At 39.3% G+C, this 25373-nt stretch overlaps 2 protein-coding genes across 4 annotated transcripts in view; one reads left to right on the forward strand and one right to left on the reverse strand.

Moving 5' to 3' along the window:
- Positions 1-659: 659 nt before the first annotated feature.
- EMC3 (ER membrane protein complex subunit 3) lies at positions 660-19569 on the reverse strand. The gene is made up of 8 exons (XM_001365452.4): positions 19415-19569; positions 10100-10157; positions 9423-9516; positions 8617-8721; positions 7638-7719; positions 6867-6946; positions 3250-3332; positions 660-1862 (listed from the first exon to the last, which is right to left on the reverse strand). The coding sequence occupies exons 1-8, from the start codon at positions 19567-19569 to the stop codon at positions 1734-1736; spliced, it is 786 nt and encodes a 261-aa protein (XP_001365489.1). The 3' UTR covers positions 660-1733.
- Positions 19570-19801: 232 nt separating this feature from the next.
- FANCD2 (FA complementation group D2) overlaps positions 19802-25373 on the forward strand; it is a 68634-nt gene continuing 63062 nt past the window's right edge. Inside the window, exons 1-3 of one of the 3 annotated variants that reach the window (XM_007500214.3) lie at positions 19802-19887; positions 22973-23070; positions 24806-24943. In XM_007500214.3, coding sequence (XP_007500276.2) covers positions 23007-23070; positions 24806-24943 — 202 coding nt within the window. In that variant the 5' untranslated portion in view covers positions 19802-19887; positions 22973-23006. The remainder of the gene's footprint in view (positions 19888-22972; positions 23071-24805; positions 24944-25373) is intronic. The other 2 variants (XR_008913423.1, XM_056804627.1) reach the window with 2 other exon arrangements.

Below are 25373 nucleotides of genomic sequence, written 5' to 3' on the forward strand. Positions count from 1 at the left end.
TGGGTTCAAATCTGGACTCAGACACTTCCTGGTTGTGTGACCCTGGGCTAGTCACTTAACCCCCATTGCCTAGCCCATATGGCTCTTCTGCCTTGGGACCAATACACAATATTGACTCTAAGATGGAAAGCAAGGGTTTAAGAAACAAAAGCAAGCTGGGGCTATTTTTAAAATTTGCATTCTTTGTATTTTATGCAGAGTAGATCCTCCGCCACCACTGATGCTGTATACTGTTACATGGGTGTATGTAGGCATTATCACTTGAGCCTCAGGCCATTCAGGGTCGGGATGGAAGCCAGGTGTTCCTGACACCCAGTTTATATTCTCCTATGACAGTAGACTATCTAACAATCATGCTTGATGGAAACAACTAGGCAGGGAAGGCCCAGAGGCAGTGACTAGCCCAGGTATCACCCTTCTAGGAAGAAGCAGCTTGGTGTGGTGGAAAGACGATTCGCTTAGGAATCGGGCCAACCTGAGCGCCATCCTGTTTCTGCCACTACCTGTGGTGCCACCTCGGTGAGAGGGTCTTTAAGGGCCTTCTTATTCCACAGCCTTCCATTTCCTGCCTTAGTAACCCATGACCAGCAGTAACAAGACCCCTACCCAGGCCCCAACACACCAGCCTGTTAGGGAATAATTCCACAGATCAAAGAGAAGAGGGTTCAGTTGTTTAATTTGTAGAGTTGGTTAGGTTTTTTACTAGTTACAACTCTTGTCACATGAAGAGATTCATGAACCACACTGTAAAAACAATTTTTGCCATTACATTTAACCAAGTCAAAATGGTCACTGCTCAGCCCATAACACGTGTGGATAGAATTAAATCAGCTTCTGCCCAGCTCACTATATCAAGCAGCAAATTCCTATTTATTTACAACAATCCCTAAGGAATGGAGTGTTTTGACTGAGTCACAACAGAGGGCACAGATGACAGCTTTCCGAAAAGTTAGATTGCAATAAATCCCACTCAGTACTAGTAAAGACCAGCCATCCCTGAACCGGCCTCTGATGATTCAGAAGGCACTTCAGGACCGTGCTGGGTTCCATCACCACTTTCACTGTCGACGGAGAAGGGGAAGCTAACTTCCTGACCCACTCCAGAAGCTGTGGCTTCCAGTAAGCTGCTGATTAGAATGATGGTGGTGGGGATGGGGCAGACCCGGCCTTGAGTTGCAGCTGCACTATCCTGGTCAGGTGATGGGGCTCCTGAGCCTCTGTGTCTGCCCTGCTAAAAAGGGTTGAATATCTCTGGCAAGCCTGGTCTACCAAGAGCTTTGTAAACTGTCACGTACCACAAAATGGGAGCTCCTGTCATTGGAGGGCAGTAAGAAGAGACTTCATTTCTTTGAGCCCCAGAGAAAGATCAGCGGCACTGTTATTTACTCAGAAGGGTTACTATTTGTTTTGGCAAAAGGTGCAACCTTGCTATTTGTTTATGCTCTCACTATGGGACTTCCTCCTCTATTACCAGAGACATAAACTGGAAAATAAATTATTTTTAAAAAGAGTTCTCCACCAAGTCATATAAAAGACTTTAACTTCTTGTGACTTCAAACATAAAAGGGAAACAAGTTCAGACGAGACTAGGCCCTAGTTGGGTGTCCAACGCATGCTCCTCTTTATTCTGAGCTTCTCAAACACAAACAATAAAAATCTTTGACTTCACTGAGCACCAGCAGTGCAGCAGCATGCTGAGGATGCCAGAGCTGGCTGAACCGCTGCCTGAGCCTTCAGAAAAGGGAGGTCTGTAGCTCCTTTTTGAACATGCCTTCAAAGTGGAGATCTTGGGCCATGAGTTCTTCCTCAACATCATCTAGTGCCCACTGATGATCAGTTAGTTCCAGTGCTTCCCACTCAGTCTGTGAGGAAAGAATGGAGCAGGTTTGTAAGAGAGCAGAACAGAACTGAGGAGGTGGGGAAAGGGCTAGAGGGTAAACCTTTTTGGCTTAAATGATGTGGAGGCTCCTTTAAGGGCTCTAGGAATGCTCTCTTAGCAATAAACTACATTAGAGGGCTGGATATGGATGATAAAAAGAACTCCATGATAAATCTCATTATACAGATCACAATAATTTGACACTAATTAGACGAGAGAAATACAGATTTGCTAAGAAAATAGAATGAATTCTTTTAAATTACTTTTATACAAATGATCCTGTTAAAATACTTAAATTGATTATTGGCCAGTCCTTTCGTTCAGTTAAAGAGGTTTGCAAAGAGAAACAAAATTAAACAAGTTACATCTTGCCTAATTCTTTGACAAATCATTATAAATCTCTAATAATTGAGTTCCCCCTTATACGATTCACCTCTTAAATTGACTTTATTCAGTAAATTAGATGACTTGATCTAAATTAAACAAGCTTTATGTATCAGAATTTAATTTTGTAAGAATGATCAAACTTGGCCATAAATAGGCCAAATGAACAAAGACATAAAGATGGGCGCTCCTATTGCAAGAAAGGATGTTTAAATGAAAACTCTGAATATAGAATCATATACACTAAGATCTTGTTTTTTATTTTTAATTTATTTTTAACCTATAACTTCTGTCTTGGAATCAATAATTGTGTATTGGTTCCAAGGCAGAAGAGTGATAAAGGCTAGGCAATGGGGGTTAAATGACCTACTCAGGGTCACACAGCAGGGAAGTGTCTGAGGCCAGATTTGAACCCAGGCCTCCCATCTCTGGGCCTGACTCTCAATCCACTGAGTCACCCAGCTGTACCCTATATCTTACTTTTTATTTTTTTTAAAGTTTATTTAATTAATGAATTTAGAATATTTTTCCATAGTTACATGTATCATGTTCTTTCCCTCTCCTCCTCCAATTCAACTGGGTTTTACATGTGTAATTGTAGATCTTACTTTTTATTTTATTTATTTATTTTGTTTTTTTAAACCCTTATCTTCCATCTTGGAATCAATACTATATATTGGTTCCAAGGCAGAAGATGGGAAAGGGCTAGGCAATGTGGGTGAAGTGACTGGTCCAGGGTCACACAGCTGGGAAGTGTCTGAGGTCAAATTTGAACCCACAACCTCCCATCTCTGGGCCTGGTTCTCAATCCACTGAGCCACCCAGCTGCCCCCAGATCTTACTTTTTAAAAGGAACTCTGTGGCAGGTTTCATTGAAAGACACTGTGAATAATACAGGTATTGCTATACATTTTGAAGTCTCATCTTCCCTTCGCCCTTCCCTTTCCCCAACTCCCTCCCAACAGTAGAATTCACATTTAAGATACCTTAAATGCTTTGTTGGTATCTGCAGGCATGGCCATTGCTGCTCCTGTCATTTGTTCCTGCATCACTCGAGACTGGTCTGCAGCTGCAACATAATGAACATAAAGAAGAACAACTCAGAGCTAGACCACCAGTGCACTTTTCTAGGGCTTTTCAGGTGGTCCACCTGCAAAAACGAGTGATTGAGATGAGATCATCTTGAAGGTCCCTACTAGCTTTTAGATAAATACATTTACAAATATCCATCTCTCAACAGGCATCAGAGTTGCTAACAAATATATTCATACATTAGAGTGGCAGTTATGGGTGGTGGGAGATCCAAGAGATGTCCACCTAACGGGGCAAGTGGGGTAGAGGATGACAGATGTCAGTCATGGGATTACTGATTCCAAAGTTAACTATGGTCTCTTGGCCTTTTTCCAGTTCTTATCCTCTTTGACCTTACTGCAGCTTGTGAGAGTAACTATCTCTTCCTAATGGAACTTAGCCAGTACTGACTGCCCCTACTCAGACTGATGTAGCAGCCCCCACAGGCACATGGGAGATCTACATTCCCAACATCCTTTTAAGTTACGTCCTCATTTTACGTAAGGATGCTTAGGAGATAAATTTGGCTGAGACCCACTCTGCAGGGCTCTTCTTTTGGAGCTTGTGCTTTTGGTAAAGTGCTGTAGGTGTGAGTCTCTCTCTCTTTGCTCTGCTCACTTGACTGAAAGAACCTTTTTCTTTTCCTTCTCTTTTGATTTCGTATTAAACATACTATATATTTTTAAATACTAGGAGTATTTATTCATTTTTACTCCTACAAATTTTTGGAGACTATGAAGGGATACCAGAACTAGAGGAACCAGATTTCTTCTGCTGTGATTTTCCCTTTCCCCCTTTTCTTCTCTCTTCTCCCTTCTCCTTACTGAAAACCCTTCAACGCCTTCTCAGGCTCATTACCTACACCTGCCAACCAGGAGAGGCAGTAGCCGGGTCTCTTCCTCACAGAGGCCATTCCTGTTAACAATCGAATTATCTGGCCCTTTCTTTTTAAAAATACCTGTGTGCTGTGGGGTGAAGATCCATTCTGTGGCTCATTAGGTTGTATTCTAATATACACACACACACACACACACACACACACACACACACACACATATATATGTAAATTCCTCAAGTTCCTATATTTAGTCAGATATACAGGGCTCTTTTCAGAGGCCTGTTTCCTGAGGATGCCTGGCCTAAGGTCCGTGACACTTTACCAGATCATTCTCCATCTCCTGCTCACTAAGTAACCAATACCCCAAAGTTCTGTCTCAAACCATCTTCCTTTTTTTCCTATATTCTCCCTCAGTCATTTCCTGAGTTCCCATAGGCTCAATTTTCATCTCTATATAAACAATTTCCAAACCTATAAGTCTATTTATTCAACTCCAGTCCCATATTTTTAACTGCCTGCCAGGTGTTGTATCAGCAACACAAACTAAACATGTCCAAAAGAGCACAAATTATCTTCCTGCTTTAAATGGAGGAAATGATTTGTTCCTTCAGTTAACTATAGTTGTGGAGGGAATGATGTCTTCTTAGTAACTAAAAGGTATTCAATTGTGTAACTGATTAATTTTTTTTCTTTAACTCTACTTAATGGAACTTTTTTCCCCCAAATCATTTATTTCCCTGCTTTAGGGAATAAGGTATGATGACCAGGATTTAATTTTTTCTTGACAGCTGAGGGTCATCATTATGAAGATCCATCATACTATCCTACACAAGCCAGAGATATGGAACGTTGGGCTGCAAATGGGTTATGTACAAATAGACCCTAAAGTAATTTGCTTTACCAACCAGGAAGCAAATCACAATCAGGAACTTGGTTGTCTACCTTTAAAAAAAAAATGAAGTGTAGGGGGCAGCTGGGTGACTCAGTGGATTGAGAGTTAGGCCTAGAGACTTAGGAGGTCCTAGGTTCAAATCTGGCCTCAGACACTTCCCAGCTGTGTGACCCTGGGCAAGTTACTTAACCCCCATTGCCCAGCCCTTACTGCTCTTCTGCCTTGGAACCAATACACAGTATTGATTCTAAGAGAGAAAGTAAGGGTTTAAAAAAAAATGAAGTGTAAATCAAAGTATCCTTTCAGTTAATCTAACAGGATGGGCTTTCTGCCAAATGAAGTCCCAAATTAAAGGCTAAAGCATTTTCTATCTTGCCTTCCCCCCAAATCCATCCTTGTTGGTTTTTAAAAAAACAGTGTCACCTAACTCCTAAATAGCCTTCAAAGGCTGATTGTTTTAGTTTCATTCAATATTTGGTGAATGCCTACTATGTGTTAGGAAGGTACCACACCAAGTGCTGGGGGAAAGGGAAGACAGAGGCCTTGGTCTCACTGAGTTTGCAGACTAACACCACCAAAGCATCAAGTCCCACTTCAGCCACCTTGTTTCTGCCTCTTCTTTAACATAGTTGGTGGGCTCAAAAAGAAGACTGTCCTTTGTCACTTCCTATATCTGTGCTAGCATTTTTGTGAGGACCTGCTCTAAAGCCCTTACATCTTTCTTCACTGGAGATGACTTTCAGCAGGCATCGAGTCTTGCTTTCTTTCAGCACCCACTTTGGGACTGACTTTGACCCTTTTCAAGAAAGACCCGTGGATTGGTGAACTGTATGTGCTTGTATGGATTACAGAGCAGAAAGGTCAAGGACAGGAGTGCTCTCTGAGCAGCTTCTTCATTAGGGAGTATTTGACAAAAAACCTGGGCAGCCAAGGTGAAGAAGAATGCATATCACTTAAATTATGCCATATAATCTGATAAAGGCCATGGAAGTATTGAGGACAAGTGCTTCAGGGGGACAGCAGTATGGGCTGAGAATGGCAGGGATGGGTAGAGAAGTCAGACTGCATTTCAGAAATTGCAGCTCTCCATGATCCCAAGCTGCTCTCGGCACCAAAGCTCATCTTTTTAACAGAAATGTTCTCCATGGTTCTCCAGATGATAAGTATGATTTCAAGTCTTAGAATATTATGATCTCCAAAAAAAACCAAAAATACAAGTGACTCAAGGACAATGGAAAGATTCATGGGTACAAACAGCCTACAGAGTATCAACAATGACGCCCACGGAAAGTGGTAAATCAGATGTCTATAACAAGTAGGAGAGGGGAAGAAGTCTCTAGGGTGCTGCTAAACAGAAATACCCTTAATGCAGGAAAGATGAAAGGACACGTAGGATAAGGTATTGTGGAGATCTATTACAGTATGGATGAACTGAGATCTTCATCAGTGGAAGGAGTACAGACATTAAGGAATCATAGATTCCTCAGCAATAATCACAAGAAAGAAAGACGGACTGTCCAGACCTCACTGCCAATCTTGTTCTTGAATTAGTGTGCTGTCAGTGTCATGTCATTCCCTATGTTTAAAGCATCCAGCTTACCCTCAGTACTGAATGCTTCTGTGCTTCACTGTAGTGACTGAGGAATCAATCAGAAAAATGAGCTGGTGGTATAGTGGATGCACTGGTTAGCTGTGCTGCCACATGAGAAAATCCACATTGGTTCTTTCACCCAGATATGAATGAAAATCATTTCCATGAGAAGAGTCAAAGAGTATTCATTTATAGAACTAAGAGTACTCACCATTATCTTGGCCCAGAATGAGTGAATAAATGCTTCGGAGTCCAAATACATTGAGGAAGTACCAGGATGCAGAACTTACCCTAACAAAACAGGATAAAACATTGAAGATATTATAGAAGGAATTATGTTTGGGAATGTGTTCCCAATTCTCAAGGTAAATTAGAATGACAAAACTATATCCATTGGCATCTGTCTAAGAAAGGAGAAAGGGCTGAGTTGAGATCGTGGCAGCTTTTATAGAGTAAAAGAAGGCCCATCCAATATTTTGTATTCATTCTCAAACAAAATTAAAGATAGGAATCATACAAAGAATAGCAGCTTTACAGTTACTCACTGTAGGCAAGTAGTTATTTGCATTTTGACAGGAGGAAAGACTTAAGCCAAGGAAATGAGTGATAATGGTAGCATCTCAGGCCAATAAAAAGGGGGTAGAGAATTTTGGTAAAGCAGGAGAGTTTCCCTAGCACTGCTGACATCACATCTAAGACATTTTTATTCATAAGGCTGACCCTATACCTTTTCCCCCCCGAATTGTGCTACTTTTAAAGGCTTGGTATTAGGGTGGCCATTGATACCTTCTCTGCCCTATATCTCACAGATGTACTTTGCTGGAAGTGAAGTAGGATTATCATATGTTATGGAATCTATAAATGCACTGTGGGAGCTTTAGATGATATGACACTGAAAGACTGCCTCAATGAACTACAGAAATGAGAACACCTTTTCCATTTTACACATTAAGTTTGGAGTTCAGTAAAAGAATGTTCTTACCAGGATGCATCTAAAGTAAGCAATTCAATTCCTTGCTGTAGCATGGGCTTAAATCGGAGAGTCAGAGGAAATGGGACCTTAGCTGTGAGGAAGAAAGAACAAAACTTACTAAAACTTCACGACAGTTTCCCACTATTATTTTTTAGAAAGGTTTAAGCGTTAATGTACACAATATTTTTTCTACTTGAGTAGATGTGAAAAATCTTCAACAAATGTTTCCTTGTGAAAATGAATTTTTAAAGGCTATTTGTAACTATTTCTAGCAAATTATACATCATTCAGCTACTGGTTTCCTTGGGCTAAATCAGGTCCTCTTAAGAGCCGAGCATTTCAACTGTGAATCAAAGACTAGAATGGATTTCACTAATCTGTTGAACTCAAATATGGAACCTAATTTTTTTTAACTGAACTGAGAACAGAGTAAATTTTTTTTTAAAAAAGTGAACTAGTTCAAACCAGAAACAAACTTACATATTTTCTAATGGCTTGGAACATCAAAATATTCTTTAAACTAAACAGATATCTCATTTGATTTGAATCCCTGTTGAGAAGACATTCACAAAGAAAATAAAACTTCCACATCATAAATAAGGTGTTGGTATAGGATGAACTAGTAAAATTACTGTAGTTTAAAAGATGGCCTTGAAAAACACTATTAAAATCTAACAATGAAGAGAGTATATATGGGCCTTTACATATCCTAGGAGCATTTGGATTTCTCTGAACAAGGAAAAAAGGCAGTATAGTGAAAAGAGCATTAGTTCTGGGTTCAGAAATTCTGGATTCCAATTCCACCTATGCTACTTACTACTTGTTTAGGTATTGGCTAAATCACTTCCTGTCTCTGGGACTCAATTTCCTTCTCTGAAAAATGAGGGAGTAGAAATAGATGGTGGCAAAGGTTCTTTCCAGTTCTTAATCCAAGGAACAGAAGAACAAAATAAATTCCCAAAGCATGCTGTGTTGGACACTCACTTACTTGTGACAAATCCTGAGAAAGTCATATTGATCCATCCACCAATAAGAATCATTGGAAGTACATTTGTTACATTTCCTTTCATCATGTCTGTGAGCATGGTAGGATCTAAGAAATAAACAAACAGTCTAAGCACCAATATTTTCTTTTCCCAGTGAATTCTGGATTGTATTCTAAATGATTGTATCTGGGGGCAGCTGGGAGGCTCAGTGGATTCCAAGTCAGGCCCAGAGATGGGAGGTCCTGGGTTCAAATTTAGCCCCAGGCACTTCCTAGCTGTGAGGTCTAGGCAATGGGGGTTAAGTGACTTGCCCAGGGTCACACAGCTGGGAAGTGTCTGGGGCTAAATTTGAACCCAGGACCTCCCATCTCTGGGAGAACCAATATTGGCTCTAAGATAGAAGATAAGGGCTTTAAATAAATCTAACATTAACGAGCGCCTCACATAAGACATTACAAAGTAACTGGTTATCTTTCACTCAAGAAATGAATACAGTAAAAAAGAAGGCAGTCAGCACAAAATAACATTCTAATCTACTTTAAATATCTATGTTCAATTTATTCCTACAGCAACAAAACTTGACAGACATTTACAAAATCAAAAAGAGTAGACATATCAGACAATTTCTAGCAATTACAGCAGCCCAAGAATGAAATGGGCTGTCTTGGTAAATAAGAAGTGAATTCCCTTTCACTAAGCAAAGGCTGGATGACTCTTTCCCAATAATACATTCTATGAGATTCTTAAGAATTAAACAATTCCTTGTCCCTCACCATTTATTTAAAGTAGAAGAAAGTTAATGAAATACCTGTCATAGGAGATGGAGGCACTACCTTCCTCTTCGTTTTTTTGAAAAATCCATCCTCAGGATTGTTGAAATAATACTTTCGTGTTAAGAAAGACTAAAAAAACGAAACAAAACATGCACATATTAAAAAAAATTCAGAGACAAAATTACTGAATATAGAGATATGTTCTAAAAATGTTATGATGGTGATGATGATTATATACACTACATAGTTTGTTAACTTAGCCAAAATATCTACTTAAAAAAAGGGGGGGGGGGAGGACAACCTCTTTCTCTATCGTCAGACTTGGCTGATGTGTTATCTAGTACTGCTGAACTATTTTTCCCTTTCTTTTTCTGAATTTTTTTTATTATAAGATGTTGCTCTCTGCATTGAGAAGAGGGTTACTTGGAAATAAAGGTGATGGAAAAACAAGAATTAGCGATACATTGAATGATATTGACCAAAACTTTTTTTTTTCATTTCCTGACCTTGGAATGTTCAGATTACTCAGCAACTAACCTGCTAGCTGTGTAAGCCTGTTTTAGAATGAGTTTCCTAAGAAAGATACACACAGCAAGCAGAAGGAAGCCACTGACTCTCCCCAGACAATACCCTCATAAAACATTCAGATACTTACAATCATGGACTACAAATCTGTCTAGTCAGAGAGATGCCAATAAAAATGATGAAGTACCTGTTTGGGAATGTATTTTCCATTTTCCCTGAGGACTCTACTTCGAATTAAGACTTGACTGGAGAAAGAAAAAAAAGAAATCAAGGAAATGAAATTATCTGAATGAAATACTGGAAAAGACACTAGATAGAGCTATAAAATCCACTTAAATACAAGTTAGGTCTCACTTGGCAATGACTCTTCAAGGAAGGGAGTTACCATTTATAGAGCACCCACTATGTGCCAGACACTGAACCTGCTTTCCAAATAGTATTTGATTGTCATAACAATCCTACAAGGCAGGTGTTATCCGCATTTTACAATTGAGGAAATTGAGGCAAACAGAGGTTAAGTGACTTGCCAGGGGTCACACAGCTAAGAAATGAATCTGAACTTAGGTCTTCCTGACTCCAGGTCTAGCACTCTATCTACCTAGCTACCTCAGTAGAGCTACACCAAAATACAGATGTTATTAGTAACACTGGTTTTCAAAGTGGAAGAAGATTTCTAAGGGAGACAGAGTAGGACCACCAAGTTTTCTATTAACTTTAAGTGGGACAGATTTTTTTTCCCCTGAATGGAAAGAACAGTTGGTCATTGCTCAGGAGATGGGGGGAAAAATAAGTTTTTTTTAACAGCTCTATGGAGAAATGCCTATATGACTTAAGAGCTTTTCCTTGCTGCAAAGATATACTATTGTGGCAAACCATAAATGGAAATTCCAACAGGATCCATTTTCTTTTTCCTTTTCTTCCTGTTAAAGAGGAACATGGTATATTCTTCAGTATCTCAAGGGTATATCAACAAGGACAGCACAATGTCCTTCAGGAAGATATACTAAAAATAGCAGTTAGTTGCTACACAGTGCAAGAATTAGATTCTGAAGGCTTTCTAAAATACAATCAAGAAAGAATAAAATCTTAATTAATTGGAACCCCCTTTTACGCACTGAAAATGATCAAAGTCACAATTGCCTGACTGAGTTGAATCACAAAAAATCCAGTTAGCAATGACCACTGAGTTCCCCCACCTCTACTCTAGTTGTCTTCTTTACTGCCCCTTCTATAGATAATTGCTCCCACCTTTGTGGCTTACTTTATTATTTTCTTCTTGATCCCCAAACTCTCTTTCATCTTCTAAGCCTATTTATCTCCCCCATTTTTCAAATTTCATTCGTGCTATTTGCTGATAACAATTAGCATATGATGTACAATTCTAGTCTCAAAGCATATCACAGAAACAAATAATTATATTAATATTAGTAGTTTTGAGAATGGCTGATTCTGGTCTCTCAAAGACTATGCCAGTAAAGCAAAACCTTTGGCAGGCTCCAACAAAGAGTAAGGCCTTAAGAAGGGCTCAGATAAAGATTACATGTCTGAACAAGCTAAATTCAAAGACTTGTGATCCTGGCCAGAATGATAAATTTTTCAGCTAGCTTTAAATCCTGTACTTTCTGTTCTAAAATCAATACTAAGTATTGGTTCCAAGGCAGAAAAGCCTTAAGGGCTGGGAAATTGAGATTAAGTGACAGTCACACAGCTAGAAAGTGTCTAAGGCCAAATGTGACCCCAGATCCTTCCATCTCTGAGCCCGGCTCTCTACTGAGCCACCTAGCTCCCTCAGCTAGGAACTCTTGAAGACAATAATAGAAAAATTGTGATTTGCATTAGATGGAAGAACCACACTGATAAAATAAAAAATTTAATATTAAAAATATTAAACTAAAAAAAGCGTTCACAAATTGTTTCATGTACGTTGTTTTCGACTAAACTGAAAATTCCCAGCAGATGCAGACCCTATCTCATACATTTTATACTCTCCCACACCTAGTAAAATGCTATTCACAACCTTGATTACCATCTCCTGTTAGACCTCACTGAAGGTAATCCAGCACCCTAAGCCTAACAGCATAACACCAACCCCATCACCACCAGACCTGCTTCCAGTCCGGTCCTCCAAGCCAGCATGGAGGAGGGTGACACCAACTTCCACCAACAGCTAGTAAGCCCAAGAGCAGCCAGAATAGTACCCTCTCCCCTAAACCAGGCTCCCTTTTAGCCCAGTTTCCAATGATCTGGCATTGAGAAGAAGCAGCAAGTGCTGCAAGCTGCTGCCTCCTCAGCAAACCCAGCCACAAAGTTCTCACTGCCAAAGTCCTTGGCACTGTCATGTGGCTCAGTATCAGAAACCAAAATGGTTTTACTAATGGAAATTACATTTTAAATGATGTGTCACAACTGCTTTTCTGCTGTAGCCTAAGGACCAAAAGTTATTTCCATCTGACTTGCAGCTGAAACCTCCTCTATGAGTTGTCTCTGGCTATTAGAATGGAAGTTCCTTGAGGAGGGGCTGCCTTGCTTTTCTTGTTGAATACCTGGTGCTTAGCACAGTGCGGCACACAAAGGAAGCACTTAGTAAGTGTTCTTTGATTTGTTCATTTATATAATATATCAATGATCATTATTAAATTACATACAACATAAACTATTGTTAGTTATAATATTCACTTATATAATCGATGCATGGCAGAAAGGACAGAGTATTGAATCTGGAGTTGGGAAGAGCTGACTCTAATAGTTGCAAGCTATGTGACCATGACCAAGATGTCACTTAAGCCCCTCTCCCCCAAGTTGTAGTTTCCTCATCTGTAAAATTAGGAGTGAAGCAACTACTTCATTGAGTGGTTTGGAAGCTCAAGTGAGAAAATATAGATAAAGTGCTTAGCAAATTGTAAAGTACTATCGAAATATTAGCTATTATTTTTTAAACTCCTACCTTCTGTCTTAGTAACAACTCTAAGAAAGGACTAGAGTTGGCAATGGGTGGTAAGTGACTTGTCCAGGGTCACAAGCTAGGATGTGTCTGAGACCAGGACTTCTTTTACACATAGCTTCCACATTTCTGTTTCTATCTATGTTACCATGATTTGTCCAGCTTCCCAGTGTAGAAAACTTGGAGTTTTACCCTTCCTTCAATATCCACTTGATCATCAAAGGCTGTTAATTCATTTTGGAAAAGCCTTTTGGATTTGTCCTTTCCTTTCTTTTCCCATTCCCAGAAAAATATCTACAAAAGCCTCTATAGCACCTCATGGTATCAAGTTCATTTTCCTCTGGCAAACTTCTGCAATTGCCCAATAGACTCCTTACTCCCTCAGGCTGGTCTTTCTGTCCCCTGTACAAGCTGCACTTGTTTTGTCTCTGTGTCTTCCTTTGCTTATGTTGTTCTCACCTCCTGGAATGTTAACTTCCTTTTCCAATGCTATTCATCCTTCTGGCTCTCTAAACTCCGAAAATTTCTCTATCAAGTTTTTTTTTTTTTAAAGATTACTCTGGCTTAACTGAACTTTCCTTCTCTGGGCTCTTAATGTTCTAATAACCAGTAGAAGACAGTTTAGCACTTAATTGCTCTCTAATTACTTCACACATGTGAGTCTTGTCTCCCTTGCCAGACAGTAATCTCTTCAAGGGCAAGGGCCAAGTCTTCTACTTCCTTGGTGTCCTCAACAATGCTGGGTACAAAATAAAGGCTCAAAACCTGACTAATATGAAGGTCAAAATATTTTATCTTTTTCGGTTATATATATTCAATCCAGCCAAAGCCAGATCCTCACTTGCAGTGTTTAAGCTACTGTTCTTCCTTTTATTTTAAATAATATTCACAAGGGATAATACAGATTAATTTCCAAGGATAAAGGTTTGTTTGCCCCGAAATCTAGAGGCACAAACATTTAATGTAACTTTGGAAGTCAGAATAAGCTAGGATATAAATAAGTTATATAGGTAGTGTTTGTGGGGGGGGGAGGGGAAGAGGAAAAAGATATCAGATAAACATCCTTGCCCTGGAGGAACTCATTAATCATGACATCTCTCAGCACCTCGGATAAGATTCTGCACAATAATCCTTGATGAATGTTTGCTGAATGAATGGTATGGTTTTAAAATGTTTGAATTTATTTTTATTTTTTCTTAAAAATTTTAATTACACATAGAAATAATATCTGACCATTGTTTTCTGACATTTTATGATTCAGATTCTCTCCCTTTCCCCCTCCCCAAGGTGGTAAATAGTCTGATACAGATTATACAAATGCTTTCATGCTTTTCATGCTTTCCCTCTCTTCAGGTCTTTGACATTGATCAGTATATTCTGTTACAAACAGAATTTTCCTGATAACAGAAGTCTGGCAGAATGTATATTCTATGATTAAAAAATCATTTACTGTTTTTTATGTATATTTATATTATGTATATCTATAAACTTGTTTGTAGATAGACATAGATGTGGATATGGAACTTCAATGACTAAAAAGAGCAGGCTTGCATTTATATAGTATCATTTCCTTCATCTCTAATAACCTCAGCAGGTTTCTGAAAGGTAACTTTGCCTCCTCAGTCACAAGGCACAGTCTATTCAAATCTGCTTCAATAACAATGCCTTAGGATGAGGAATTTTCTTTTTACCAAGTATGGTCAGGTACAGGGTGACCCTACCTTCAGAATGTTACATGATCCTTCTAGAAATGCAAGCCTAATCTGATAAATCATTTGTAATAGGTGCTACTTGAATAAAAACAATCTCAACAAAGCAGATTTTAGTAATCACTCTCTTCCAAGTCTTCTCCTTTTTCCTTTCCAGTACATAAACTTTAAGATTTCTATTTTTCACAGGGCATGGACTTTTGGCAATAGTATATTTCATTTCCTAGCTCCTTTCTTCTTTTTGTTCTTGTTTAATCATATTAGAAAGAACTTTGGCTAAAGACTTCCTTTTTGCCCAGCAGACATGCAGAGCAGATAGAAAAATCTCCTTAGGGAGTTTTCTCATCATTCTTTAATTTGAAATGTCTCTTTTTGGTGTTTTCATAATCCACCCCCTCCCCCTCCCAACAAAGTATAAGCCCATTTATGGTAAAGTCTGGCCTCTAAAGCAACTATTTTCTATGCTTAAAAACAAAATCAATAAACTTTTACCTTCTGTCTTAGAATCAATACCTAGGCAGAATAGCTGTAAGGGTTAGGAAACTGGAGTTTTGACTAGCCCAGGGTCAAATAGCTAGGAAGTGTCTGAGATCAGATTTGAACCTGGGATCTCCCATCTCTAGAGCTGGCTCTCTAACAACTTCTTTGCTTAAAAAGAAAAAATAAAAATGTTGGCAGCAGTTGGGTGGTTCAGTGGATTGAGAACCAGGTCTAGAAATGGGAAGTCCTGGGTTCAAATCTGGCCTCAGATGTGTGACTTTGGGCAAGTCCCTCCTCCATTGCTTAGCCCTTACTGCTCTTCTATCTTGGAATCAATACACAGTAGTGATTCTAAGATGGAAGGTAAGGGTTTAAAAAAGAAATATTCATGATCCTTTGTTTTCTTTATTTCTCTATTTTGAGTGGCTACCAAACCATTTTGTAGCAAGTTTGTTTTTTTTAAAACCCATTCCTTTGTTCTTAGTATCAATTCTGAGTCAGAAGGGCAGGAAGGGCTAGACTTTCAGGGTTAAGTCACTTGTCCATGATCACAAGGTAAGTGTTTGAAGCCAAATTTGAATTCAGGTCCTCCTGACTCCAGGTTTGGCACTCAAACTACTGTGCTACCCAGCTATCCTCATTCTAGAGTATGTTGATTGCTGTTAGCTTGAAATCTTTGCTATCAGTGATTTGATTCAATGCAGGCCAGGAAAGGAAAAAAATTCCCTTATTCTATCTCTCAGAACTTTTCCATGTATCCTCAAGTCACTTCTTTTTTTTCTCCCCTCTAACATTCAACCCATCTTTCCTTAATTTGATGGGACTGGCTTAGAAAACTTCTAAGGGCTCTTTCAGATCTAATTCCATGATCCTAAGCTCCTTGATCTATCTGCATCTATATATATTTTAGTAAAGTGACTTGACAATCTCTTACTCATTTAGCATTTGAAAAAATGAAAGTATGACTTCAACACAAAGTCAGAATATTAAGATGAACATGTGAACAACTCAAAAAAAGATGTATAGTCAAAGTAATAAGAACAGTAAGAATAAACATATTACTAAATTTCATGGTTCTATTAATATTGGTTACATAATTACTATTGAACTCAGAAGGAATCATAGAAATAAGAATATTTTTTAAAAATTATGAATAGACAAAAAATTAGCTTGTCCCCAATATGGTGAAATTCCTGTCTGCCACAGTCTATCATATAGTCATTCATCCTCAGAATTAAGCTGGACGTTTTGAAAAAGATCCTGAGGGACTCTAGTCTATGGAATTCAAACATATCATGAAAAGACATTAGTTGAAAAAAATATTCTTTTTATAGCACAGACAGTAAGTGAAACAAATACTTTTTTCAATACTAGCTAAAAGTAAACCCTCATTGTCTTGAGGGCATAGGAACAATAAATCTCATTCTTAAAATTACACAATTCTTTTTTGGAACTTTTCACCAATTTAGAACAAGAAACAATCTTAACTTCTCTCCAACAATTTGCAGCTGAGTGACACAATCCAGATGATCTTTTTCAAAACATCCCAAACAAAAATTTCTTCTTAGCAGTGTAATTAATTAAAATTACTTATTTCCAACTGAGGGAAAAAATAGGAGTCCTTCAGTCTCATCCCCAAAACCTTCTTTATGCCTCTCTCTCCAATATAAGCTCTGGAATTTCTCTCACACCTCAGATCCATCCCTTTTCCAAATTTCTTTGTTTCTGTTGAGAACATTGATATCATTCTAATCATTCAGGTTCATAACTTTTCAATCATCCCTGACTCCTCCTATTCCCTTACCATTCACATCCAAACAGTTGCCCAGTCTTGATTCTACAAAGTTTCTTTCACTTACTGTCTGTCTAATCATATAGCCTCTACTCTTAAGTTAGCCCAAGCATTACCTCTTGTTTGGATTATCCCAAGAGCTTCCTGATTTGTGTTTCAGCCTCCAGGCCCTTCTTTCTTCAATCCATTTACCATACAGCTACCAAATTACTATTTCTATAACACAGATTTGATCATGTCATTCCTCTACTCAAAAATCTCAACTTCCTTTTGCCTCTAGAACAAAATAAAAAATACTCATCAGGGCACTTTAAACCTTACATAATTTGGCTACCATCTACCTTTCCAGTCTTATTTCATATTCCTTCTTTTCACATTCTCCATTCCAGGGAAACCACCCTGTTAGCAGTTCCCCAGACATGATATTGCATCTTCTGTCTCTATGCCATGGAAGAAGTGGTCTCCTAGGGCCTGTAATACACTCTCTCCTCAAATTTCCTTCATAGAATCCTAGCTTCTTTTGAGATACAGTTTAGGTGATACCTTTCCTGATCCCTCCAGGTATTAATACTTTCAACTTTTCCCTCTGGAAGTTATTTTACATTTTTAGTACATGCAGTATTCCCTCCCTTTCCCAATAAATGTAAACTCCCTGAGGCCAAGCTCTGTTTTGTTTTTGTCTTTGGAACATCTGTCAGTATCCAGAGTAAACATTTAATTCTTTATTGAATCTTTTCTCCCTGCCCCATTCATAATCTTTACTGAGCAAGAGCCTCAGTGGGCTACAACTGGATACAAAAACATAGAATGCTATGGACCTCTCTTTCTTTTCAGGGGCTGGAATAAGTCAGTGGGGATGAGATAATAGCACAGGTTTGGCCTAAGGGTAACTGTGGGGAGGATTTCTTAACACTACTTCTTCCCCTTCTCTCTCCCCCCTCGCCCCCACCCTTACCTTCTGTCTTGGAATCAATACTGAATATTGATTCCAAGGCAGAAGAGTGGTAAGGGCTAGGCAATGGGGGTTAAGTGACTTGCCTAGCTGGGAAGTGTCTGAGGCCATATTTGAACCTAGGACCTTCTGTCTCTAGGCTTGGCTCTCAATCCACTAAGCTACTCAGCTGCCTCCAAACCCCTCTCTTATATAGATGTTGAAATTTATGCTCACAGAGGTTGTGACTTAAGCAGCTTTCATAGTCATAGACTGAGTGACAGACAGCAATAGAATGATAGCTCACCTATATATGTGGTTGTTAAAAAAGCTATCTGACTCTTCATGACCCCATTTGGGGTTTTCTTAGCAAAGATATTGGGAGTGGTTTGCCATTCCCTTCTCCAGCTCATTTTTAACCAATGAGGAAATGGAGGCAAACAGGGGTAAATGACTTGTCCCATGTCACACAGCTGGTAAGTATCTGAGGCCACATTTGAACTCAGTTCTTCCTGATTCCAGGTTGAGCAATTTATCCTTTGAATGGCCAGCCTGCCTGCCTCTTTTCTCTGTGTGCATTTCTCTCTCTCTCCCTTTAAATTTACAAAGCATTTCATTCACAACAACCCTGAGTAGTATATTTCAGATATTCAAGCCTTTTATTTCAAATCAACTCAACTTAACAAGTATTTATTGAGCACTTACTATAAGCCAGGCACTACATGAGGATCTCAATATATAAACATGAAAATTAATAAAGGGTTTAGAGGTATCAAAACCCAAGGTCAGCCCAACCAGATTAACATGTAATAAGGAAATCTTTAATGAAATTAAAAAAAATACAAAATAGCTAATATTAATATCTAGTTTTCTTTTTTAACCCTTTCTTTGTTTTGAATAAATCAGTTCTAAAGCAGACTCCAGGCCTGGAACTCTATCCACTCTATCAACTAGCTGCTCTTTAATATCTAGTTTCCTAATGCAATGTGCTTCCAGCCAGGTATCCATTTCTATTTGAGTTTGATACTGCTGGACTAAATGACATTTAAAAAAATACTTACCTTCTATTTTGGTATGAATTCTAAGATAATAGAGTGGCAAGGGTTAGGTAATCAGGGTTATTCGGCTTGCATTAGGAAATGTCTGAGGTCATATTTGAACCCAGGTCCTCCCAACTCCAGGCATGGTGCTCTACCCCACTGTTCTACCTTGTTGCCCCTGGCCTAGGGATCTTGATGGTTCCTTCCAAATTTCATGAATTTATGAACTTCCTTGGATAAGTCATTTCCCTTTTCCGGGCCTCCTTTTAGTCTCTGAACTTCCTTCAAGTCTGTTAAAATTTCACCCTCTCTTGTTCCTCTCCAAATTTAACGCCTCCTTGGTAGATTCTACCTAATTTATCCTAAATTTTGTCTGCATCTAGTGATTTGCTTGCTAGATGGGAGCTCCCTGGGGGCAGGGGCTGGCCTTTTTTAGTACGTCCAGCGCTTAGCCCGGAGATTGGCATACAGCCAGCGCTCAATAGGGGCCGACCGACAGGGCTGTGGCCTTCTCGTATCCAAGAGGAGGCGTCGGTAAGGGGGGGTGGTCCGGCTGACAGACTTCGGGGCACGGGGTTGGGAGCCCACGGGCCCAGCGCGGATACTCACCTGTCGGACACCTGCTCCTGGGTGAGCTTCTTGTCGCTCTGCAGCAAGATGGACACATAGTGGCGGATCATGCCCACGAAGAAGGTAATGAACACGATGGGCAGGACCACCCAGAGGCGGATATTGGAGTCCAGCAGTAGCTCGGGCTCGGCCATCGTGGCCGGCAGGGATGACCGCCGGGGGTCTCTGGCGGCTTCACGGCCTTCTTCCTTCCTCCTGCCTCGCCCCGCAACGACCCTGAGGGCGAGCGGCAGCTTCCTCAGCTCGGGCCTCCCTCACCACCCCCCCAGGCTTCTCCAGACCGCTCCCCCGCCCTCCCCAGCGAGTCCCAGGGGCCGCGTCCGGCCCGCAGTGAAGGCGCCCTCCGATGACGTCACGGAGCGGAGAACAGACCCGCCCCTTCCGGTGACGGCGTACTGTGGGGGTGTGTTGAGCGGGAAAGTCGAGCCGTGCTGGAAGCGGGAGTTTATCGGGTGAGTGAGTGGGAACTCCCGTGTGCCCCGTGGCCTAGGGCTTTAGCTGACGGCCCCCGGGAAAGACGGCAGCGACAGCAGAGGTAGCGGCAGACAGCTGCGGGAGAGAGACAGTGAGCCTCCTTCCTGACCCTGTGTGAACCCAGACAACTGGGGTGGGGCGCGGTCAGCAGGTTCCTTCCTACCCCACCCCCGGGGTGCCTCTCCCCTGCTACCGCGATGCCCGGGAGGCTGGCTGGTATCAGAGCTCCTGAGTTCGAATCCAGCCCTGGTTTCCCGAAGCTCTCTCACCTTCAGCTGTTATTGCCCCTCCCCACCCCTTCATTAATAACATTTATGTAACCGCGATCTGAGCCGCACTCTTTGTCAAATGCTTTATCTTCTCAACGATCATAGGGTTGGATGGCTGCTATTATTCCCTTTTTACCGATGAGAAAACTAAGGCTCAGGGGAACTAAGGGATTAACTCCAAGGTGGCAGCTATTAAATTCTGCCACCAAATTCTGAGACAGAATTTGAACTCAGGTCTTCCAGATTCCAGGCGCTACACTTTCTACTGTGCCACCTAGCTGCCTCTATCAATTTTGTATGTAACATCTCTGGACTCCCGATTAGTGTATCAATAATCTCTGTTTTTTAGAAAATCAATTTCACCTACTTGTGGTGAGCTGACCTTTTACTTAATGAATGAAGCATTATGTACTAAATGCTGAGGATATAAATGAAAAAGCAATGCAGTTATATAAATAACGTGGTGCTTAAAACTGAACTAAGACTTGGAACCAAATATATTGTCCCCATATATTCATAATTTAAGGTTTTTGAGAACTGAGACTGTAGCTTTCTCAGTATTCCTTGTAGCCCATATGAATCTCAAAAATCCTAGGGACTATGAATATGTATGTGTGTGTGTGTGTATTCTCTGTCTCTGTGTCTCTCTCCCCTTCTCCCTCCCTTCTTTCTCCCTCCCTCTCTCCCTTCCTTCCTCCTTCATTTTGGGCTTAAGGAAATACAGATAGTCTCTGTTCTCAAAAATCTTATTTTCCATGAATACCTTAATAAGTATTCATTGACAGCCAGCTTAAAGCAAGAATATTATATGCCAAATAGATGAAGAATAGCAGATACTAAAAGAAATATCATATATCACTTTTGTTTGAGGGTAGTGCCTGACCCACATAAAATCTGAACCACTTAATACTGGTTAGGGAATACTGCTGGAAGTCTTCATTATTATTTTTTAATATTTTTCCCCCCAATTACATGTAAAACCAAAGTTCTCCTCATTCCCCACTCCTCTCCAAAATGGTAAGCAATCTGATATAGATTTTATGTGTTCATGCAGTCATGTAAAAACACTTTTCCATATTAGTCATTTTTGCAGAAGAGATTTCAAACAAAAAAGAAGAAAGTGAAATATAATATGTTTTGGTCTACATTCAGACTCCAGTTCTTTTTCTGGAGGCAGATGGCATTTTTCATCATGAATCTGGGATTGTCTTGGATCACTGTATAGCTAAGAATATATCATTTATAGTTCATCAAAAATATTATTATTACTGTGTACAGTGTTCTTCTGGTCATTGTTCATAGTAACAGCAATGTTGTATAATGATCAGCTGTAAAAGACTTAGCTACTCTCAGTAATACAATGATCCAGGACAGTTTTAAAGGACGTATGACTAAGAATTCTATCCCACCTCCAGAGAAAGAACTGTTGGAGTCAAAATGAAGATCAAAGCATACCATTTTCCACATTAGTTTATTTATGTTTTTATTTTGGAGTTTTGGTTTTATAGGAGTATCCTCTTACAACAATGACTAATATAGAAGTAAGTTTTGCATGTATAACCCAGATCAAATTGCTTATCATCTCTGAGAGAAGGGAGAGAGGAGACAATTTTGATCTTATAGTTTGAGAAAACTTATGTGGAAAATTATTACTTGTAATTGGGAAAATAAAATATAAAAAAAACACAAAACAATATTCTTTTGGTTTTGCTTACTTCACTTTGCATCAGTTCAAGTAAGTCCTTTCTGAAAGTCTATATCATAAAAAAAAGGAGCCTAGAAATGGCTGTGCTTAATATAGAGAAAGGAAATTTCAAACATCATTCACTAGGACATTGTTATGATAGGAAGAGCTCTGGATTTCTAATAAATTGGATTTAGTTCTTTCATTGTTTTGTAACCTTGGACAAGTCATTGTAACATTTATGAACCTTAGTTTCCTCATCTTTAAAATGAAGGGATCAATTGATACTATCTTCCTTGATTTTTCTTGAACATGATACTCCATCTTCCAGCTTCAGGCATTTTCAGTGGCCATCTCCATACCTGGAATTTTCTCTTTCTTTATCTCCATTTCCTGTCTTCCTTCTGCAGGCTTACCTTGTGCAAGAAGCCTTTTCCAGTCCTTAACTTTAGTGTCTTCTCTTTAAAATTATGTCCATTTTATCCTATATCTATCTTATTTGAACATAATTGTCTTTCCCATTATTGTTTGTATATTGTCTTCCCTATTAGATTGGGGGGGGGGTGGTTCTTTCTTTTGCTAGCACTTAGCACAGAAACTGGAATATTGGAAATGGGGATGGAGAAGGCTTCTTGGTTTTTATTTTCTTGCTCTGAATTTCTCCCTGTGGGAAAGTTTTACTTATACAGCAGCAAAACATTTATCAAGAATCTTTAGTCACTTACCCCAATTAACCTAACCCATTCCACTCTTTTGCCCAGGACCTGATACTTAGTATCGATTTTAAGACAAGAAGGTAGAAGTGAAAGAAAAAAATGTTTAATATGTAGCACACTGCCAAGTGTATACTAGAGGATATTTTAAGATGCCAGGATTCCTTGAATGTTGTTACTTAAAGGACCCCAGGAGGAGAGGCATGGAGATAATTATGGGGGAGACTTAAAAATAGAGGAATATTAATTGTTCATGGAGTTGCAATTAGCTCTCCTGGATTTAAATAGGTTTATTGTAAAGACTTTAGGCTCTGTTAAAGTTTGCCTTTGACATTCAACTTTGTTTAGAAATTTAAAACCTATTTGAATGGTAACATCCTTTCTGACATTACTATAGGAAATAATTTTGGCTGTAGAAGATATTATCCACAATGTTTGGGAAAAGAAGACTGTCAAAACTTGAAGACAGAAAGAGCCTGACAGAAGATTGCTCTAGTATGTGAATAGTCATTCATTTCATTCAGCTGGTATTTGGAATGGGCTGTCATTGGTGGTGATCAGGGAGAAACTGATTGCCTGACTATTGGGGATGTTACATAGAGAGTTTCTGTATTAGAACAGGGATTTCTGGGGACAGCTAGGTAGTTCAGTGGATTGAGAGTCAGGCCTAGAGATGGGAGGTCCTAGGTTCAAATCTGGCCTCAGACACTTCCCAGATGTGTGACCCTGGGCAAGTCACTTGACCCCCATTGCCTAGCCCTTACCACTCTTCTGCCTTGGGGATTTCCATTAAATATTTCTAATGAAACTTCCAATTCTATTATTCCATTTATTAAGCAACTCTTTTTCAAAAACTCTACATTTTGTGTTGAAAGGGATACACAACTATATTATGCACAGTCCCTGGCCTATGGGAGTTCATAGTCCAAGTGATAAAATTTTATTTTTAATGTTAGGAAGATGATTGATTTACTTAAAATTGTTGAGTAATAATAGTAGGCATTAATTTAGAAAACAAGAAGTATGGCCAATGGCTTTCATTCAGTGTATGTATTCCCTAAAAAAAAGGAGCTCTAGTCTATTGATTTTCCAGTTTTATAATTGTGGAGCTCATCATCTTATCTGGTTTGGGGATTTTGCTTCTGACTCTTGAGCCAATACATTGGTCAGAAATCCGTATTAGATTTCCTTTTGTTTAACTACAGCAGCAGAATGTAAAATTCCAAATATAAAAAATTGAGAAAATGAGCTTTTTGATTTTGGCAACCTAATAATACTTTGTTAAAGGTATTGTAAAGCTTATGTTTTTTTCCTAACTGGTAAAAATGTTTAAATCTAGTATTTGTGCTGCTGAAGTGAGCACAAAATGTTTAAATTTAAATGGTAATAATCTAGTAGTCTGACTGAAAGTAAATGAGCTACTTGAGGTAATGCCATCTGATAGCCCCAAAGGTGAGAAACCTCAGTATTAACTTTCTTGGGAGGAGACCAGGGTTTAGGGGATACGCGATAAATTAACTTAGTCTCTTATTTTTCATATCCATACTTATTTGCATCAAAAGAGAGAGTATGTAAGGTATGGCTGGATGGATCTATTGACCATAGCAACATTATTTTAAGTTTTACTCAGGGGAAGAAGAAGAGATAGAGGGGAAAAAAGAACATAGAAAAGGAAGATCAACAGAGAGACCGATTATGTTACTTCTAGTTCTTACTGTTTTTTCAGTATGTCTTAAATTCTGTTTGAAGTCCGTCTGAGTTCCACACACAAGAAAGACAGAGGTCTTCTTATACTTATCCTTAGACATTGAAGCTAGGTAGAAAATTTCCTTTGTCATTTCTTCACTTGAAATTTTACACAATTGTTGTTCCTCAGATAAAAATTAACACATAGAAACACTGACATAATTTTTTTTTTTAAACTTTACCTTCTGTCTTGGAATCATTACTGTGTATTGGTTCCAAGGCAGAAGAGTGGTAAGGCTAGGCAATGGGGGTTAAGTTGCCTAGGGTAACACAGCTAGGAAGTGTCTAAGGCCAGATTTGAACCTAGGAGCTCCCATCTCTAGGCCTGGCTCTTTTTAAGTGGTGATTCACCACTTTTGTATCTGGGTATTTTTTACTGTATGACCTCTTGTCTTTGGGAGACACATCAAATTTCGTGTTTTGTTTACATTCAACATCTGCTGCTCTGTTCATGAAATCTGAGATGTTTCTTTTTTTCCTCAAGCCAAGAAGAATGAAATGAGTAAAAAGCCAAGGAAATTGCTCCCTCAGGATGAAGTGGTAGAGAATGAAAGTGCTTTTGTAAAGCTTCTCAAGACAGCTGGAGTTACTCTTAAAACTGGGGAAAAGCAGAATCAACTAGGTAATATTCTTATCATTTTCCTATGCTTTTTTAAACTATGTGCTTTTAAAATTTAATGTCATCAAGATTACAAAAGGCTGGAAAGAAGTGGGAGAAAGTAGGGGAAATGCTATTAACCAGGGACCAATAGAGAATTGTTTTCCAAAAGATATTCTCTAGATCTGTAAAAGAAGTTCTTTAAATTTTTCCTTTTTTTTTTTAAATAAACTTGAGAAATATCAAGAAATATACTTTTTTTTTTTTTTATAAAACCCTTACCTTCCGTCTTGGAGTCAATACTGTGTATTGGCTCCAAGGCAGAAGAGTGGTAAGGGCTAGGCAATGGGGGTCAAGTGACTTGCCCAGGGTCACACAGCTAGGAAGTGGCTGAGGCCAGATTTGAACCTAGGACCTTCCATCTCTAGGCCTGGCTCTCAATCCACTGAGCTAC

This window comes from Monodelphis domestica, chromosome 7 (assembly GCF_027887165.1).
Source record: "Monodelphis domestica isolate mMonDom1 chromosome 7, mMonDom1.pri, whole genome shotgun sequence".
NCBI classification, from domain to species: domain Eukaryota; kingdom Metazoa; phylum Chordata; class Mammalia; order Didelphimorphia; family Didelphidae; genus Monodelphis; species Monodelphis domestica.

Bases quoted from the DNA above. Each gene is read 5' to 3' on its own strand.
- EMC3 (XM_001365452.4), bottom strand. From the start codon at position 19,569: ATGGCCGAGCCCGAGCTACTGCTGGACTCCAATATCCGCCTCTGGGTG. The intron at 8,722-9,422 runs GTATTTCATTAA...TTTATTTCTTAG, and splicing joins GCCTCCATCTCCTATGACAG to ATCCTACCATGCTCACAGAC. The intron at 1,863-3,249 runs GTATCTTAAATG...CTTTCCTCACAG, and splicing joins ATACCAACAAAGCATTTAAG to ACTGAGTGGGAAGCACTGGA.